General features: G+C 50.7%; 2 protein-coding genes across 2 annotated transcripts; one reads left to right on the top strand and one right to left on the bottom strand.

Annotated features, from left to right (window-relative positions):
- Nucleotides 1-37: 37 nt before the first annotated feature.
- On the top strand, nucleotides 38-4,553 carry MARCH9 (membrane-associated ring finger (C3HC4) 9). The gene is made up of 4 exons (XM_006897562.1): nucleotides 38-834; nucleotides 1,963-2,118; nucleotides 3,226-3,418; nucleotides 3,677-4,553. Exons 1-4 carry the CDS (start codon nucleotides 478-480, stop codon nucleotides 4,009-4,011), a joined length of 1,041 nt encoding a protein of 346 aa, XP_006897624.1. The 5' UTR covers nucleotides 38-477; the 3' UTR covers nucleotides 4,012-4,553.
- Nucleotides 4,554-8,942: 4,389 nt separating this feature from the next.
- On the bottom strand, nucleotides 8,943-13,934 carry LOC102855433 (25-hydroxyvitamin D-1 alpha hydroxylase, mitochondrial-like). Its single transcript, XM_006897561.1, has 9 exons — nucleotides 13,740-13,934; nucleotides 12,998-13,188; nucleotides 12,407-12,609; nucleotides 12,130-12,330; nucleotides 11,872-12,044; nucleotides 11,506-11,678; nucleotides 11,235-11,313; nucleotides 10,254-10,451; nucleotides 8,943-9,056 (listed from the first exon to the last, which is right to left on the bottom strand). Exons 1-9 carry the CDS (start codon nucleotides 13,932-13,934, stop codon nucleotides 8,943-8,945), a joined length of 1,527 nt encoding a protein of 508 aa, XP_006897623.1.

Raw genomic sequence — 13,934 nt, 5'->3', positions numbered from 1 at the left:
CCGCCGCCGCCGCCGCCGGAAGGAGCCGCCATTTGCCACCGCCAAGCGCACGGGCCGAGCCAAGCCGGATCCGGGAGCCGGAGCGGGACCGGGGCCGGGAGGAGGGCGATGGGGGGCGGCCTCGCCGCAGGAGGACCTGGGCGCGTAACCTCGGGCGCCCGGCCCGCTCCGGACCCGGACCCGCGGGGCTCTGCACCCTGAGACCCCTTCCCCGCCCCCTGCCCCAAGCCATGGTCGCCCGCCCCACCGCCCCCGGGCCACCAGCCTGCGCGGCCCCGCGAGCCCCGGAGCCCCGGCGGCGGCAGCAGTGAGCGGCACCCGCAGGCCCACAAGCCCCCGGCCAGGCGACTCTCCCGCGCGCGCCCCCCTCCTGGCCTTGTCCCCTCCCTCCCTACCCCCTCCCCGGCCCCCGCGCCGAAACCCCCCCCAGTCGTCCCTTGCACGCCGCCCCCCGCCCCACCCCCCGGCGCCCGGACGATGCTCAAGTCTCGGCTCCGCATGTTCCTGAACGAGCTGAAGCTGCTGGTGCTGACGGGCGGGGGGCGGCCCCGGGCCGAGCCGCAGCCCCGGGGGGACGAGGGAGGCGGCTGCGGCTGGGCGCCCTTCGCCGGCTGCTCGAGCCGGGACGGCGACGGCGACGAGGAGGAGTACTACGGGTCGGAGCCGCGGGCCCGGGGCCTGGCTGGGGACAAGGAGCCGCGGGCCGGACCACCGCCGCCGCCCGCACCGCCGCCGCCGCCCCCGGGCGCGCTGGACGCCCTGTCGCTCAGCAGCAGCCTAGACAGCGGGCTCCGAACCCCTCAGTGCAGGATCTGCTTCCAGGGCCCGGAGCAGGTCAGGCCTGAGCACCTGGTGGGGTGGAGAGGGGTGGGGGCGCGCACCTGGGGCGCTAAGGGAGACCGAGAACGGGGGGGCGGGGCCTGAGGAGGCTGGGCGGGACCCAGGACGCCTAGTGGGTATGGTGTGAGATGGGGAGCTTGTTGGAGACTCCAGGAGCGCATGTTTGGGGTGGGGGTCCGGGGTATCCAGGAAGGGGTGGGGCTTTCTTTCCCGTGGCCTATACAATCCTCTCTGTCCTACGGGTGGGGACTGCACTTTGTCCGCTCTCTTCTCCCCAAGGTTTATGGAGCCTGGGGGTGCTGCTCTTGGAGTTGGGCAGATAGGGAAATCACTTCTGCTCCCACCTTGTTGGAAGGAAGACAGCACCCCTTGTTTCGCTTAGTGTTTTTCCCTGCGGGGCACTTTGCTCACTTTTCAGTCTGCAACTTTTTATTTCATTCCAAAGAGTATTCTTTGTTTATATTTTGTGGACAGCATTGCCCCTCCCCCCCCCCCCCCCAGTACCACCAGTGTCTTTAGTTAGAGAACATTTCTTTATTTAAGGGGAATATCTTCCCCATCGACTCCCGGAATGTCTTTTTGGATCCTTGAACACTGGGAACTGTAACCCACCCCAGTCCAGACCAGATCTGTGAAGTAATTTATAGTGATAGTGGGGGTTGGGGAGGATGCCTGGAAGCTCTGACCCTCTCCTCCCACTTTTGGGAGGATTGATGGCTTAGTGATAAGGAGTTGTGCTGCCCATAAAGTCATGCAGTCTTAATCCACTAGCTGCCCCATGAGAGAAAGGTGAGCATTCTCCTCCTGTGCGATTTACTGCCTCTGAAAACCCGCTGAAGGGTGAGCTATGAGTTGGTTCCACTCGATGGTACATGACAGCAGCTCTCCAAGGAAAAAAGGAGACCTCTCTTTCCACCATCCTGCATCTCTTTGGTCTGGAGAAGTTTCTCTTGAGCTTTCATTTTCTCTTTTCAGCTCTTTTTAGCCTTTTGCCTGTTTTGGAGTGAGAAGGACTGAGTTTCTAAAGGTGAAAGGATGACTAATAGGGAAGGGTCCTCTTTCTGGGAGCGGAGCTGAGTGGCATCTCAGTGATCTGACAAGTCTCTCCCACTCTTCCTTCAGGGGGAGCTCCTGAGTCCCTGCCGCTGCGACGGCTCTGTGCGCTGCACACATCAGCCCTGCCTCATCCGTTGGATCAGTGAGAGGGGCTCTTGGAGCTGTGAGCTGTGCTACTTCAAGTACCAGGTCCTGGCAATCAGCACCAAGAACCCTCTGCAGGTGAGGGGCAAGGGTCCTACAGCCAGTCATACTAGGAAACTTGTAGTAAACTTACTTGTAGATGACTCATTTTCTAAAGCTACTCCTCTTTGCTATTACCACAGTCTGTCTACAGGTCTTTCCTCCATTCATTTATTCACAAAGATACTGAATATACTAGCTGTGTTTCATATACTGTTCTAGACACAGTTGTTGTTAAGTGCTGTCGAGTAGCAGGTGACTCGTAGCGACCCTATGAATGAAAGTCCTGGACACCTCCTGTATAGCTCTCGTCCTTTCTCCAGATTCATAGGGTTTCCCGAGGCACAATATTGTGGAAGTGGATACCACTCCTGCTTCCAAGCTTGTTTTAATCAGGGAGCTTCACCAAACACTGTCCACTTCAGGCCGTAGGCCCGAGGGTCCAATAGGATTTTAAGCTAGGGCCTGGAGCAGGCTCCTCAGGCTCGACCCCACCCTTACTTATCCTTACTTAAAGGCCCATCCGCCTTTGAAGTCCAAAAAGGACAGTAATATACAACGTGAAAAGATCCCAGAAACTTCTGTTGCCTGACTGCCACCAAAAGGAGCCGCCATGGAGACGCCAGCCATCCCACCCGCTTAGCTGGCTGACTTCCAGAGTGTAGAGAGACTCCAGTCCCCAAGCCTCGTGAAGGATTTTAAGTCTCTAGGAATACAAAAAAGATAAAAAGATGATAATGTTGCTGCTGCTAACACATAGTATTTTCTATAGCAAGTTTGTGAAGTGTGCTAAGTCTTTTAATCCTCATATTATACTATGAAGTAGGTACAATTGTTATCCCCATTTTAGAGATGAGGACATTGAAGCACAAAGAGGTTAGAAAATTTGCCACAGGTTTGCTCACATAGTAAATAATGGAACTAGAATTCCAACCTAGATGGCTTCAGAACATTTGCTTTTAAAACTTTTTAAAAGCAATTTAAAAAAAAAATGGTCTCAAGCAGTTTGAGAAGTGCCACATCCTGGGTTTGATCACATCATAGAGAAAACTGTTGTTCGTCTTGCTAGGAGGGTTTGGGGAAGGCCTTTGGAAAATTCTCAGGTCCTGTTTGCCTTCTGTGATTCTATGGAAACTTTTCTCACAGTGGCAGGCTATATCTCTGACGGTCATTGAGAAGGTTCAGATTGCTGCCATAGTTCTGGGCTCTCTCTTCCTCGTCGCCAGCATCTCCTGGCTCATCTGGTCCTCACTCAGCCCTTCAGCCAAGTGGCAGCGACAGGATCTACTTTTTCAAATCTGCTACGGCATGTATGGCTTTATGGATGTCGTCTGCATAGGTGAGGACACCTCTGTCTCCCCCTTACCTTCGAAGTATCATTCTTAGACCCCTAAACTTAACTTGCTTGCCTATCATCTAAATTTCATTACCATGCTTTCCAGCACTCGGTACCTTTAAGGCCATTACAGTATCCCTTTCCTGCTTTCCCAGTGTCCTTTTCAACTTTGTGTTCTGACTCTGGAGAAATGCTTGCTGAAGTGTGTCTGGCCTAGGCAACTGTTATTTATTTATTTATTTATTTATCCCTCTTTCTCAGGCCTCATTGTCCATGAAGGCTCTTCAGTCTACCGCATCTTCAAGCGCTGGCAGGCAGTGAACCAGCAATGGAAGGTCCTAAATTATGACAAGACTAAGGACATAGGAGGAGATACAGGGGGAGGGACGGCCGGGAAACCAGGCCCTAGGACCTCACGGACGGGCCCCCCATCTGGGGCCACCAGCCGCCCCCCAGCTGCCCAGCGCATGCGGACGCTCTTGCCTCAGCGCTGTGGTTATACAATCCTACACCTCCTTGGACAGCTGCGGCCACCGGATGCCCGTTCTAGCTCCCATTCTGGCCGTGAGGTTGTCATGAGGGTCACCACGGTCTGAAGTGGACTCCATGAGTGGTGATTTTGAGTCAATTCATTGGCCAGAGATGAGCTCTCATGGCTGCTGACCGCTCCTGCCTGGAGGTACACCTGGACAACGCACTAGGGCCACACGCACTGCTCCCACTACGGAGGATCTCTGTGGGCAGCCTCAAGCTGGAGACATTGGCCTCTGCTGCCCACTGTAGAGAGAAATCTGGATGCTGGATGACATCCAGCCCCCACTGACAGCTCCTCACACTCATCCTGGGGCAGCCAGTGAGCAGTTGGGGAGAACAGCTTTTCTTCCCTGGTGAGAACCGTCCTTACCTCAGCTCCTAGGGCCTCCAGGCCCCCAGTTCTACTGCAGTGACTTGGTGAAGGGGGACCAATGCCAGAAGAAAGGGGCTGTAGACCCCCACTTCCTACCCCATGGCCACAGGGCATCTGGCAATAAGACTAGTATACATTGACCTCCCGTTCCCTGCATGAGGGCGGGGGGACTTCCCCCTGCTCCTCCCCCCCATTGCATGGGAGGAGGGCATAAAGAATCATTTATATGCACATGGAGACTCCTTTCTCATCTGGGGCTTCTCTGGAGGGCAGGGAGGGGTGGGGAGGTTTCTCTGCACAGGTTGCAAATCCCAAATGCAGTGATGAGTTCTGAGTTGGAGGTGTAACTCCCACTTGCTGGTGAATAATTCACGTTGGCTGCTAGGTGGCAGTGCTTAGAGATATCTAAGGGGTGGACCTGCCACCTGCAAGTTGTGTGACTTTTAAAAAATCTCAGCTGTGGTTTTCCTGTCTACCTCATAGAGCTGAAATGAGGATAAACATGGGATGGGTTGAATGCCATTACAAAGAAAATTGGTTAAAGTATAAAAAGATTTCTAGACTAGTTGATGGTCCATTGATTTCAAGTAGTAGCTGGTATAAAAAGTTCCAAAGTGTGTTTTCATTTGGAGTTGCACAACGTCTTGGAAACTTGTGTAAAGTGATGTAATAGATATGGCAATATGAGAGGAAACAGAAATTGTAAATGTGAAAGATGGTGATTATTTGCATGAATGTGAGTCACTCTGCCCCCCAAACATGGGAGCCTGGTGTCTCAAGGAAGGCTGATGCCATTCTTGCTCTGGGCATTGTCTGGGTTTTATTAGTCCTTCCTAGGTATTGTGCTAACTCACCTAGAGAAGTGGCAATAAATGAATTTAGACTCACTTGGAGTAAGAGAAATTCCCATTGTTAGGAATCTTTAACTCTGTGGTTCAACTGCTCCCATGGAAGTTTAGTGTCACTGGCCTGATTATGATTTGTCCCAGTTAATGGTACAACTTACCTGAAAGGTATAACGAAAAGGTTTGGGATGAACTGGTTAAAATGTGTGTCAGCCTGAAGCTTACTTCTTTTCTCCAGAAGCCTTGAGGATGTGCATTACATGAATTATGGTTTAAGTGAATTATTCATCAGCAACTAAAATAATTATTTCAGACATAACTAAAATCAGACCCAGTGGTCTTTATTATTAGTGGATCTTCTGAGAAAATTCCACACTACTTCCTCCTTGTGTAAGTTCTGGAGAAAGTATCACATGCAGTTGACCTTTGAGTCTTGGTGACCATGTACAGCAGAAACAAACACTACCTAGTGCTGCACTAGCCTGGTGGTCAGTTATGTGTTGGACCTCTGTGATTCACAGAGTTTTTACTGGCTGATTTTCAGATGTAGATTGCCACACCTCTTAATCTGGAAGCTCTGGGGAATCTGTTCAGTACATAGCAACATGTAAGCCTCTACTGATAGAGACAGCTGGTGGCTGTCCATGAGGTATATTAGTGGTGAATTGAACCCAGTTATCTATAGCATGGAAGACTAGAATTCTACTGAACCACTACTCCCATGCTTTTTTATTAGGGGTCTACATACTTAAAAAGTCATTGCCACTGAGCCACTTAGCAACCCTCTAAAGGGTTTTCTAGGCTGTGAATGACAACAGGAGGAGATGCCCTTCTTTCTTCAGGAAAACAGTGGTTGATTCAAACCACTGGAGATGAATAGCCTTTGGTTAGCATCCAACGCCCTATGAATTATGGCATCAGAGCTCCCCTAAGGGCCTTCATAATCTCCCAGGAAATTGTGATCTCCCGATCAGTCTCCAAAAGGGGCCTTGGCTGCTGTCCATGGTGCTGGATCCAGACTTGCCTAGGGATATAGGGATCAGGGATGGATTAGGCTCTGAGTCACCTGAAAATAAGAATGTACATATCATATTCCAGACTATCAGGGGATCAGAATGGAGAAGGGGCTGAGGCTGAGCCTTTCATCTTCCTAATGAGAAATTGTTTTCCCCAAGGAGGTAACTTTCCTCATTCTCCAGCAAGGGAGACAGAAAGGCTAAAATTTACTGATCTGCCACTCACAGAACTACTGAGGATGAGGAAAAAGGGATATAGCAAATCAGAGTAACTACTAATATCCAAACCATCAGCTAGGTTGTTCCCAAGTGATGGTCCCACATAGAAGTTTAGATGTATCTAAGAACACAGACCCACATGCATGCATACACACACACACATATACACACACACTGCCTGCATTTCTATCCTGTATCCTTAAACCAGGTCGAGTAAGACAGTTTATCCCTACATCAGTCTTGGATGGAGGTTGGGAGCAGCAATCAGTATAGTTCTGTCCTTTCATTTTTTCCAACTTAAATCCTTAAACAAGCAGGATCTATGATGGCACAGTGGTTAAGGACTCAGCTGACAATTGAAAGGTTAATGATTTTTTGCCCTCTAGCTACTTTGTTGGAGAAAGATGTGGAAGTTCCCAAAAAGATTTATAGTCTTAGAAACCCTATGGGCAGTTCTACTCCATTCTACATGTTCACAATGAGTCAGAATCAATGGGTTTGAGTTTTATCCAGGAAAGGAGTCATGGGAACTGATGCTCTTCTCAAGTGGGCAATCTCACTTGCCCAAATGGAGAGCGTGGGTGGATAAAATCCTCATTACTGCTCCCAGACAGAAGGGTCTGAGCACAGGCTGGGCTTTCAATTTCTCACAAGGCTCAAATTTGTGAGAAATTAGATCAGTTAAGTTCAAGTTGGACACTGAGATAGGGAAGTTGTGGCAGAGACATGAACATGCAATAGAAAGGAGCTGAAAGGAGAAGTGAATGCATGCAAGCCTTGATTTCTGCACCAAGCTCTCTTCTCTGTAGATCTTACATAATTAGATGCCTTCAGAAAGCCTGGGTGGCTAGTGGAGTTTCTGTTATCAGGGAGCCATGGCTAGGGCAAGGGGCTGAGGTGATGGGGAGGAGAAGTAATGTGAAATGAAAGCTTCATCTACATCTACACCTAGCTAATTGGAATGGAGGGAGAAACAGAAGGAAGGGGACAAGTCCCAACATGGGGAAGATAATCTAGACGGAGCTTTGGAGAGAATGTTGAGAGATTTATTTGAGTGGAAGATGAGTTAATCTGTATATATCATTGGTGAGAATGGTGCCAGTCTTTGGGGGGTCAGAGAGAATGCTGAGTCTGGGAAACAGACTCCCTCTGCTCACCCTTCTCTTGCCTTGGTGCCCTAGGGCTTCTGGCTGCTTCTACACTTGACTTTTATCTTGTCTGCCCAATGCCACTTTTCTGATGTATCCTTGTCTTTTTCTAAAGGAAGTTATCTTCAAGCAACTTTTCCAGGGAGGGCATAGTGACCATTCTAGAATGTCCTAGTAGTCCCATGTTCCAAAAATATTTGGCTTACCAAAGAGACCATGAGTTGTCTATGCCCATCTATCTTGGCACATTCTCAGCTCCCCACCCTTTTCTTTAGCCTAAACCATGCAGCTTTTCACTACCACCCCATGAATCCCTTACTGGGAGGGCCAGACTTGGCTGTTCTCTCTACGGACAGAAACATGTCAGATTTCTGATAAAAGTCAGTCTCCCAGGCATCTAGACCTCCCACTGTTATTGGCTGGGGGTGGAGGGGCCCTCCTCGAAGCTGAGAAGTAATGATGAGGAAAGAGGGTCAGAGTCTGGCCTCAGGTCTTTTAGGAAGTAGGAGTGAGAGAGAGTTGTAAGCCAAAAGTCAAGTCTGGACTGTTCGATTTTTTTTTTTTTTCATTTCAAAACTATTAATACTTTTCAATTCCAATATGAAAAAAGAAGTCAGAGGTCTGGGCAGGGACAGGCCCATAGTGTTTCTGCTTGGTGACTAAATGTCATGACAAACCTTTCTAAGCATGACCAGATAGCCAAGGAAAGTTTAAAAAAAAATCATAAACCCTGCTAGAGCAGACCCACCCTTCTAGGGGCAAGACAAAGAAGTGAGGGTGGGGAATGGAGTCTGGTAAGCAGATTATCCCTTCTGCGACGTGGTCTAAAGTCAATGTGATGGTATATGGCTGGCGTCATCTCATTAGAAATAGGGTCTGACAGGGAATGTAAAGACTGCACAAGGCCTTGTCCTTCCCATCAGAAGCAAGCATGCAAAGTGGGAGAACCAACCAGGTGCACACCAGATGCACAATTACTTAGCTCATGCTGTGATAAATGCTTAGCCAGCAGCATCTGTGGACATTACGGAAGCCCCAAAAGGGCAGTGATTGAATCTTTCCTCAGGCCACTGAACATTATTAAGATCTGAGTTGGTCCATGAAGGTTGCACATGATATGACCAGGAGCAGGACTGTGCAGGCAAAGGCAATGCAGTATCCTCAGGGCCTTCCTGATGGGGCCAAGTGTATCCTTCCCACCTTGGTGAGGGCAGCCTCAAGCACCTTGCTATAGTAATTCTAACCAGGTTAGTCACACAGGCCACAGGGGGAGCACATATTTCTTGGTCTCCTGCCCCAGGATGAGAGAAGAGATGATGACAGTCTGCCTCCACAGGTCTGTCTGTCCACAACTATAGTTAATACTCCTTTTAGGCACCCCCTTCCACATAGCTATCTGTCTATAAACTGTAGGTTGATGCTCCTCTCAGGTACCAGGACGGTCCGGGTCTTCGGTCTGATTGGGGCAGCACCCGGCTCAGGCCGAACCTCAAAGTGCATCAAGATCTGGAAAAGGAGAAAAAAGGATATCATTATAGGAAAGGTCTATGATGAGAGGTTCAATTGGTAAAAAAACCCAAGCCCAATATAACAAAGCAACATACACTTCACTGTCACCGAGTTGACTGACCCATGGTGACCCTGCAGGTCAGAGAACTGCCCTTAGAGTTTCCAAGGCTGTAAATCTTTGTGGAAGCAGACTGCTTGATCTTACTCTCCTGGGGAGGCTGGCGGGTTCCCATTCCTGATTTTTTGGTCAGCGGTCTAATTATTTAACTCCTGTGCCATCAGACATTAGTCAATATTAAGGTGGTCAGTGTTGGGGTGGTATCTGTGGGGGACTTCAATTAATGAGAGTAAAGAATAATGGCAGAGAAAAAGAACCCAGCTACCCTTGCTCACCCGCCAGGCCTATAATAAACCTGCTGCTGTTTAGCCAATTCAGACACACAGTGACCCTCCACTGGGTCTCTGAGTCTGTAAATCTTTATGGGACGAGACTGTCCAGCTTTCTCTGAAAGATCAGCTGGATTTAAACTGCTGGTCTTTTGATTAACAGTCTGACTCATTACGTGCTATGCTACCAGAAATATATAATAGGATTGCCATAGTTCAGAGGCAAATTGAATATGTTTCCTACTAAATTTTATATGTCTTCCAGTGTTCCTACATCAGATGCCTCTGGAAACGCTATAAACACCATAAACACAAAGAAATCATGTTAATTATAGAACAGAGTTCATGTCTTTTGTTCACAGGGTCGCTATGTATTCGACTTGATGACACTTAACCATTGCTAAGTGAGACTAGTGTTGCTATATTTTGGAGGAACTTCTACTTTCACTCCTTGTCAATTTGCTTTACTGAGGTAATCTGGTTTTCTGTAATGTTGAACCTGTGCCACTGGGGTATCAAATACCATAATGGTTTACCAGTGTGGACAGTGTTTGGTGGAGCTCCCAGTGGTAGGACAGCTTTGGAAGCAGGAATGGCATCCACTTCCTAAACCATATGTCTATGGAAACTCTATGAACTTGGAGAAACTTAGAGAAAGGCAATATGTCTTTTGTTCATAGAGTTGCTATGAATTATGCTCAACTTGACGGCAATCAACAACAACAATGTTAATTAGAGAATAAAAATTCCCAGCTCTAGGTCCAGGTCTCTATCATCAAGGCAGTGTGTATGGTTTAGAGCACTCACCTGAACTAAAGCCATTTGCAGCTCAAGCTCTGCCAGGCGCCTCCCCATACAACTTCGTTTGCCAAACCCAAAGGGGAGAGAGGCAAAGGGGTGGGGGGCTGGGTCCTCCCCCAGCCAGCGAGCTGGATGAAAAGAATCTGGTTCTGGAAACTGGGCAGGGTCTCGAGAAGTGCAATAGTGACACAGAGTGACCAGTGTCTGGGGGGAGAGGAACACAAACTTGTAAGTCTGGGTCTAGGAATGTGGGGTGGGGCATTTAGAATACAGGAGGAAAGACATGTTGACTAGGACAAAAGCAGGAAAGTCTGCAGCCAGGAACCTCTCCAAATTATTAAGGAGCAACAGTGTCAGTTTGAGGACTAAGGTGTGTCTGATTCAGGCCATGGTCTTTTCACTCACTTGCTAGGCATCTCAGAGCTGGGCAATGAATAAGGATGACAAAAAAAGAATTGATGCCTTTAAGTTGTGGTGTGGAGAAGACTACTATATATCCCATGGACCGCCAAAAGAACGAATGATATGTCTTGGAGAGAGGCAAAGATGGTAACGCTTCATCTTACATTATTGCAGCATGTTGCCTAGGAGAGGCTATTCCTTGGAAAGGGACAGCTTGCTTGGAAAGGCAAAGAAGAAGCAAAGGAGAAGAAGACCCTCAACCAGATGGATTAACACAGTAACTGCAGCAGCAGCTTGAGCGTGTCAGAGATTGTGAGGATGGTGCACGATAGGACAGGGTTCAGATCTGCTGTTTACTATAAGTGAACTCAACTTGATGGCCCCTAACAACAACAACAGTTAGTGATGGGGAAATTTTCTGGTGCTACATTTCGAATGATTTCTTGATTGCCCCATTTTATTCCACAGCACAGCATTCATGCCCACAGGAGTGTCTGAAGGACTTAAGGGGAACATGAGAAAAGCACCAAGAGCCAAGTTAATAAGGGATGGGTTTAGCAAAAAGGGCTCACAGATTCTACTCACATTTTTTGGAATAATGTAATCACCCACACGAATATCTTTGTCTGGGACACGGGAATTCCCAGGTACCACGGGGTATAGTCTGGGTGGCAGAACACAAGAGAGACAGCAAGGTGAGACTGGAAGCTTGCTTTCATCTTCTCCAAAAACTTCTAAACCTGCTTTTGGTCAGGAGTGTCATTTTTCTTTGCTCTCTCTCCCTGTCTGGCCCACTCTCTGCTTCTCCAATTCTTCCCCAGCATTTTCCCTCGATCCTCTTTTCCTTCCACCTCACCTCAGCACCTCCTTGATCACAGCCTTCAGCAGGGGCAGCTGGGACAGAGCAGTGGCTGAGGGGTGGGCACATGAGCTGGGACCCAGGGCAGTAACGATCTCCGAGTGGAGCGCTGTCTGGACTTCCGGATGCCGAGAGAGCTCATACAGAGCCCAAGAGAGAGTGTTGGACACCTGAGGGCACGAGTGAGAGGTCAGAGGAACTGCATGTGGGGACACAGAAGGCAGAATATGGGGCAGTCTGGGGCAAAGGAGATGCTAAGCCGAGCTTGCCTAAAGAACAGCATTGGATTCCCTGCAGCAGGAAGGGAAGTGTCTGTGGAGGCTAAAATTTGCAAGTGGTCAGAGCTTAGAGGGAGACCCTCACCGTGTCCACTCCTGCCAGTAGCAGTTCTGTCACATTCCCGAGGATGGACGGGGCTGGCAGTTTTTCTCGGAATAAGAAGTAGGTCAGATGTGCTCTGCGTCCCATGTCTCCCTCAGGCCCTTCCTGGTTCCTCGTGGCCACCTCAGCCTCTCGCTGTTCCACGTGCTGCTGGGCTGCAAGGGGAAAGTGGCATAGTGATGTCTCACCACTCCTGGACAGCGCTCCGGTCCCCAGCCCCTTCTTGCTGCTGTGCCTTACCAAATGCAAACATCTGGTCCCAGTCCCGGCAGAGGCGGTCCCAGGGCCCGGGAACCAGGCGGTGCAGCCAGCTGGGCATCGCCATGGTTAGCAGCGTGGACACAAACACAGAGCCCACGGCGCGGATGAAGGTCTCCGTGTCCCGCGGCACTTGGGCCTCCAGGCAGCCGAGGCGCGAGCCCAGCAGCACGGCGGCGATGCCTGGCCGGGAGGGGGCGCTGTCAGGGCTCCGAGCCGGGTGCCTCCCGCGCCGGCCCGGGTGTCGGCTAGGACTCACCTTCTAGTCCGAACTTATAGAACTCTCCCGCCACGTCCCGAACCAGGGCGGGGGGCCCCGCGCCCAGACCCCGCTGGCACCGCAGTCGCCTCACGAGGTCGCCGACCACGTTGTCCAGGGTCCCCGCATAGCGGGCCGCCGACTGAGGCCGGAGAAGGAGCGGAGCCAGAAGGCTGCGGAGCCGCTGCCATTCTTCGCCGTCTCTGCAGGGTGTGCAGAGAGAGCACCTCAGGGGAGGAGTGGGCGCTGTCTGCTCCCTCGGGGTCAAGAAACCTTCCCCGCTTAGGCCTGTCTGTCTCCGCGTTACTCATTTCCTGCCCCAGTGCGTTCCGGGTTTCTGGGTAACCTGAGTCACTGAACCATACGTCCCATCTAGGTCCTGGTACCCTCTCTTCCACCGGTTCCCCCTGTTCCTAGCATTCTGGCTTCACAGGCAAAGGGGTGCGGGGAGGGGCAAGGGAAGGACTCTGCCCTAATTTAGGTGAAACAGTTGACTCTCTCCAGGCCCCAAGGCATTTCTGTTTGGGAATCTGGCCCCTTAGGGGGTCATTGCAGGCTGTCCGGGCTTGGGGTGCGGCGCTGAGGACTCACGCAGTGAGTAGCCCGCAAGCTCGCTGGCGCAAGCGTCGGTGCTCCGTCCAAGGTGAGAAGCTGCAGCGCTCGGGTCGAGGTCCCTCTTGTCGCAGCAACTGCTCAATCAGCTCAGGAGCGGCCACGTAGACTGTGCGCACTGTCCCGAAGCTGGCCGACCACACGGGCCCGAAGTGCTTGGCGCCCTGCACCTGGAGAACAGGTAGAAGGGATACTGGAGACCTGGGCTCAGAACTCCAGCTTGACCCATGTCAAAGCCGAGAGGATGGAGACGGAGCCTTCTGCCCAGCTAGAGTTGGTTTCCTGATCCTCCTGCGCTTTCCTCCCCTTTCCATGCCTAGGAAGTTTATGTGATGTGCACAAACCAGAGAATTTTGCGTAAAGACACCTAGGATCTCTGTTGGATTATCTAGCAGAGCTAACCTTCCAGGCTGCGTAACTAGCTCATGCCGTGTCCCTACTGAGTGAATTGGAAAGCCTGTAACTTTAAATAGAACACATCTGCACCTAGCTAGAGCACACCCAGAGACCACTGGCTTCCAGCGTTTCCTCACAGCGAGTTGGGTGGTTCTTTATTTGAGAGCTCACCTAGGCAGGAACGTTAGCTACAGCCCCCAGTTTCAGCTTTTTCATAATTTGTGGGCATCCATCTGCTTGGACCCTCTGCACTAGACCGTCCTTTCTTGAATTGTCAGAACTCTTTTCTCTAGTTCTCATTCCTAGGAACGGGGCACACCCCTACCTGCAGCTCGTGTAGCCGTGAAAATCCCCCCTTGCAGAAGAGTTCGGCTAGGAAACCTGGTGTGGAGGGCCCTGGGATGTCAGCCAAATTCCGCGGTGCTGAGTCGGAGCCTCTCGAGCCCAATGAGGCACCCAGGTCAGGAGCCCAGAGGACCCGATGAAATACCCTAGAAGCGAGCTTGAGAGTTTGGGTCAT

Source organism: Elephantulus edwardii, unplaced genomic scaffold, assembly GCF_000299155.1.
Source record: "Elephantulus edwardii isolate Elephantulus edwardi_28Jun2011 unplaced genomic scaffold, EleEdw1.0 scaffold00212, whole genome shotgun sequence".
Classification (NCBI taxonomy): Eukaryota; Metazoa; Chordata; class Mammalia; order Macroscelidea; family Macroscelididae; genus Elephantulus; species Elephantulus edwardii.
The sequence above is the reverse complement of the archived record's forward strand: the minus strand, read 5'-3'. Positions and strand labels throughout refer to the sequence as shown.